Raw genomic sequence first — 5,426 nt, 5'->3', positions numbered from 1 at the left:
CTTCCTTTGTCAAGGAGATTATAGATACAGAAACGGAGGGAAAGAAGGTAAACAGAAAATGGTTAAAGTTCTCCCTGGGTAATGGATTTGTGCTCATCCACAATCTCAACATTTTCTACTTGAAAAAATAAAGCACCTTCCCCTCCACTGCCTGACTCCAAGGGGAATCGCACAGCACATGGTGCGATTCTGACTTCGACCACCAGGTGGAGGCCAAGACCAGGGCATCCCCACGCAGACCTGCCTCCAAGGGTTTTCTGGGTCCCAGGAGGAAGGAGAGAGGAAGGCACACACAGGCAGCGTCTGCTGCAGAGGTGACTACAGTGCCTCCCCACTCGTCGGCCCTCCCAACAAGGCCCAGAAGTAGGTATTGCCATCCTCATTTGATGACTGGGGAAGCCACGGCCTAGGATGGAGGAGGGTGCACACTGTCACACAGCTCAGCATCGGGAACTCCCATTTTCCGACACACTTTGACTCACAAAAGCCCAGTAGTTACCTGGTTTTATTTGCAACACCCAGGCTGAGGGGACTTGAGCCTGACCTGCCTGAGCACTTCCATGTGTCCCAGCCTCTGAGCCCACTATCTGAGGCCCTGCCGGGCGCCGGGCTTCCTCTGTGGCCACAGAGGTCAGAGCTCGTCTGGGTTGCTGCCCTCCAGTGGGGGGCTTTGGGGACCTCCTGCTGGGGCTGCTTGAGCAGCTGGCCTCGGGGTTTGGCCCAGGGTGTGGCTGGGAGGACAGCCCCTACCTTCCACCCTCCAACCCACACCCTCCGTGTCCCTGGCTCTGTTCCCACTGTGCCACTACTGACTGTGCCAGGCCCAGTCCAGGGACTCCTCCACCCCTTTTATGGGAATCCACATTAGCATGAGCCTTGGAGGGATCTGTCCCACACCAGCCATGCCGAGAGCAGGAGGAACAGCAAGACCAGAGCTGCAGCCAGGGTCACAGAGGGCACCAGGTCCGAGTCCTCAGGGCCAGGGATGGCATCACCCGGCGCTTGGTGGGGAGCAGCGGGGGTGCCGGACAGCTGGGTGTCGGAGACCTTCTCCCGGAGAGGCCCTGGTCGGCCCATCTGTGAGAAGGAGGAGACGAGGCGGAGGACTTCCTCTGGCAAGGGCCCAACCACTCGCCCTCTCTGTGTGTCCCTCCTACCCCTCTCCCTCGGAGGGAAGCCCTCCAGACAGCAAGGGGCCACGAAGTGACCGTGGGCAGTGACTCTCTGAGCCTCTGTTTTCTCCTTTAAAATGGGATGATGAAGGCCACAGGGGGGAAGACAAGAACTAGCTGAGGTTTCTGCTCCACTGGCATTCCCTCTCACCTCTCTATCTCCTCCCTTGGAGACCTTTACCCCTGTGCCAAGGGGTCCGGAATGCAGCTCCGCCAGTTTCTGTAGCGCCTGGAAGCTGGCAGACTTGTCTGGAGGGACCTGTGTGAGACTGTAGGAGGAGCTGTGTGGAGGCTGCCAGCTGCTCTCTGCTCACGCGCGGCAGCCCAGGAGGTGGGCACCAGGTTATATCCATCTTAAGATGAGAAAAGGGGGGCTCAGAAAAGGAAGTGGCTCAGAGGAGTGCATTCCCAAGAAGCCCCGGAGGTTGGCAGACGTGGTCATGGCAGCCTGAGTGCCCATCCTCAGGCTCCTCCTCCTACAGGGCAGCGTCTGAGCCAGGTCAGAGTCCTGGAGTCAGGGTGGTCCCTGCCAGCCCCGCCCCAACAGTTCTGCAGGTTGCTTACCTTCCAGCCATGGGGACTCCTGCATTGGGGAGGGGCCTGCCCCAGAGCTGCCGCGTTCCCCAGGGACAAGCGAGCCTGAGAGGATCAACTAAGGGCCCTTCCTGGATAGAACTGCACCTCCACCTCCGCCAGGGAGGGGCAGGAGCTGGAGGGGGTGGGGAAGTGAGGCACCGAGCCCCTTTGTGGGTGTGTCAGGGTAGAGAAGGGAACCAGCTCTCCCAGGCTCAGCAGAGCCCAGGTGTCCCCACTCCCAGCCCAGCACTTTTCTGCTCCCTCCTAGCGAGAATTTCTGCATAGGAGAGGCTAAAGAAGTGGGGAAGGCTCTGAGTTCAAGTCGACAAGGGCTTCCTGGCATCCCCTGTGTGCCGTGGGGTCCCAGGCACAGGGTGGGTGGGGAGCGGACAGGAGCATTCCCTGCCCCCTGCCCCCACCAGAGGCCAGGTCCAGAGCGGCCCTTCTGGGACAGACCCAGGTGAGAGCAGTCAGTAGAGGAGGCACCCGCCCGCCCGTAGGAGCGTTAAAAGAGACATGAGGACCACAGAAACAATCCAAGCTGAGGAAATTATCCTTTAAGGACTAAGGTGTCCGTTGCATTGCTAATTTTCAGAGCAAAGGTTTGAAGCAGCCTTAATGCTCATGACAGAAGGCTCAGGAGCAAATCCAGGTTCTCCACTCAAGAACTTTCCAGAACCATTAAGACAGCGCTGTGGACACAGAGAGTCATACCAGCTTTACTCTTTCAGCCAAAACTGGAAATAACCTAATTGCCCATCAAAAGGTGGGTGGACTGTGGTGCACACACATGGCAACAAAAAGGGAACAATCCACTGAAAAATACACGGATGACTCCTGTGGACGTGCTGAGTGGGAGAAGCCAGACGAAAGGGCACTTCGTATGTGGTCCTCTTCCCATGAAACTGTAAGAAAGATAAGCTTAATCTACAGTCGTGGAAAGATGAGCAGTAGTTTCCTGGGAATGGGGGAGGGGTTGCCTGGAAGGGTCACAAAAGAACCTTCTAGGTGGATGGGATGTTCTATGCCTTGATGGGGGAGGGGTCTGGGTTTTACAGCTGTCAACACGTATCAACACACTGAAAATGTGCTCGTTACTGTATGTACATTACATCTTAATAAACTCATTTTAAAAAGAAAACAGGGCCGGCCGAGTGGCTCAGTTGGCTAAGAGTGCGAGCTCCGAGCAACAGGGTTGCTGGTTCGATTCCCACATGGGCCAGTGAGCTGCGCCCAAGCTGAGCTGCCATTGAACTGCCAACAGGTGGCAGGATGGCTCAGCTGGTGAGAGCACGTGCTCCTAACAACAAGGTTGCCGGTTTGACCCCCAAATGGGATGGTGGCTATGCCCACCTGCAACTAAGATTGAACACAGCACCTTGAGCTGAGCAGCCATGAGCTGCCGACTGGACTTGGAGCTGAGCTAGCTGAGCCCTCTACAACTAAGATTGAAGGACAGCAACTTGGACAACAACTTGGCTGTATCCCTCACCAATTCCCTGATAAAAAAATCTTTTCAAAATAAATAAATAAACAAATGCATTGAAAAAAGACAGAGAGAGAGGGCGAGGGAGAAACAAGAGTAGGATTCTATTCATCTGAGGTTCAAGGGCAGGAAAAGCTAATCCACAATGACAGAAATCGGTGGTGGGACTCCAGATGGTGAGTATGACTGGGGAGGGGTAGTCGGACTTTCTAGGGTGATAGGAAGCTTCCGTTTCCTGACCAGGGCAATGATTGCAGGGTTTATTCACTGACCTGCACATTTAAGATGTGCCATAGGTCGATGTTTAAAATGTGATTATGAGGACTGTGCAATATTATCAACAAGAGTCAACATTTATTGGGCATGCCTGGATCCACAGCCTACCTCCTCCATGGCAAGAAAATGCTTAAAATCCAATGTAAAGTGGTCACACAACTGTAGACACACAAGGCAAAAAATGTGACACAGACCAGCGAGGGAAAGACACTAAAATGCCAGCAGGGTGAGGCCATCAGGAGATAGATGTCTTCTCTATTGTCTTACTATAGCATTCCGATGATGATAAAAGGGAATTATAATAACTTTTTAAAAACACTTTACTATTTTAATACGAAAAATTGGAAATCACCCACATGTTTAACAACAAAGGATCAATTTAAAAACGTATGTGGCACACCCAGTCAGCAGAAGAGGGTGTGATCCAGCCCCCTCTCTGAAAAAAAAGTCCAAAGGGAGAGCTGAAACTAGTAATTGTGTCATCTTTTGAGGATGGTTTTCCAGGGAATTTTCAGTTCCTGCTTTTCTTATTTATAAATTTCATCTTATTACCTGGACGCTTCACCACAAGGTCAAGTTATTTCTGCCACCAGGGAACACCAGGAAGGGGGGAGACACAAGTCTGGCCCAATGGACCCGCCACCCCCCCCCATCCTTCTGCCCTCACCCCCCACACTCTCCTACTGTCCTGGAAGCTCATCAGCCTGATTTCACCGCGTCGCGGGAGGGGAGGGCCCGGGCGGCGGTGACTCAGGACGCTGTGTGCCAGGGAGGGAGTCGAGCGCAAGGTGGAGCTCCCGGCCTTCCTTCAGAGGGAGAAGCGCGCTCGCTGTGTGACCTTGGCGAGGCGCTTCGCTTCCCTGGGCTTCAGTTTCTTGCTGACTGCAGGAGCTGGGCCCCAGGGATGGACGCAGTCTGCGCCCCCGTACCGGTGTCAGGCTCGGACACCGACGTGGACAAGGACGAGTCGGCAGGTGCTCCGCCTCCAGGCCTCACGCTATTAAGACACTTCCCTCGGATGTGGGTTCCCATCCTCAGGGACGACCCTGGGGCATCCAGGGGAGCACAAGGCGCGGGGCCGCGCCCCGGGAGTGTCCGGCTGCCCCTCCCGGGAGCTGCGCCCCGCACCGAGCCCCGGAGCGGGCGCCCGGGGAAAGCCCAGCGGTGCTCCGCATCCGAGCTCCGCACCGCCCGCGGCCTCCCCATTGGCCGGCGCAGGGTCTGCAGGGCCGCCCTGCAGCCAATCGCGGCTGGGGGGGCGGAGCTGCGGGTTCCGCCGGATGCTCTAAGGCGCTGTGGTCCCACGCACTCCGGACCCCAGCTGTCCCGGCCCCTGTGCGGCGCCCCAGACAGCAGAGGCCGGCCATGCAGGAGCCACTGCTGGGAGCCGAGGGCCCGGACTATGACACCTTCCCGGAGGAGAGGGTGTCCCCGTCGTCGGGGGAGAGGACGCGGGTCAGGTGAGAGTCCCTGCGCATGGGGGCTGTGGGTGGGGGCTTGGGCCTCCTCTGGCCATTGGTGAGCAGCCACCAATGGGCCATCTGGCCCCCTCCTGCGCCAGACACGTTAGTCCTTCAGGACTGGGCCCAGCCCTCAACTGGCACAGATAGCGAAGCTGAGGCCCACAGAGGGCGAAGGGCTTGCCTAATGTCACAGAGCAAGCCTGAGGTGGCAAAGCTGGGAGCAGGAACCAAGCCTCCTGTTCTGGAGAAAAGCTCCCTGCACCCGTGTCTCACCCGTGGGCTGTGGGCTCTGTCCTCATGCCCTGGGGTTTTCCCAGAGGAGCTGGCACTCAGGCCCTGGGGAGGTACCCTCCACCCAGCCCTCCCCAGCGCTGCCCTCTGAGTGAACAGCTATTGTACTGGGGGCAGGCTGCAGATGCGTCAGGAGAGATTCAAAGACCTCCAATCTCTCTG

General features: G+C 56.9%; 1 protein-coding gene and 1 long non-coding RNA gene across 2 annotated transcripts in view; one reads left to right on the top strand and one right to left on the bottom strand.

Annotated features, from left to right (window-relative positions):
* Positions 1-543: 543 nt before the first annotated feature.
* Positions 544-2,081, bottom strand: LOC109381099 (uncharacterized). Its single transcript, XR_002123635.1, has 3 exons — positions 1,737-2,081; positions 1,324-1,525; positions 544-1,077 (listed from the first exon to the last, which is right to left on the bottom strand). It is a non-coding gene; the product is annotated as an uncharacterized LOC109381099 (long non-coding RNA).
* A 1,794-nt stretch (positions 2,082-3,875) lies between these two features.
* SLC2A6 (solute carrier family 2 member 6) overlaps positions 3,876-5,426 on the top strand; it is an 8,129-nt gene continuing 6,578 nt past the window's right edge. The window contains exon 1 of the mRNA XM_019641833.1: positions 3,876-4,970. Coding sequence (XP_019497378.1) covers positions 4,876-4,970 — 95 coding nt within the window. The 5' untranslated portion in view covers positions 3,876-4,875. The remainder of the gene's footprint in view (positions 4,971-5,426) is intronic.

The sequence above is a fragment of the Hipposideros armiger genome, unplaced genomic scaffold (genome assembly GCF_001890085.2).
Source record: "Hipposideros armiger isolate ML-2016 unplaced genomic scaffold, ASM189008v1 scaffold_3, whole genome shotgun sequence".
Classification (NCBI taxonomy): Eukaryota; Metazoa; Chordata; class Mammalia; order Chiroptera; family Hipposideridae; genus Hipposideros; species Hipposideros armiger.
Note: the sequence above shows the minus strand (reverse complement) of the source record. Positions and strands in the feature narration are given on the sequence as shown.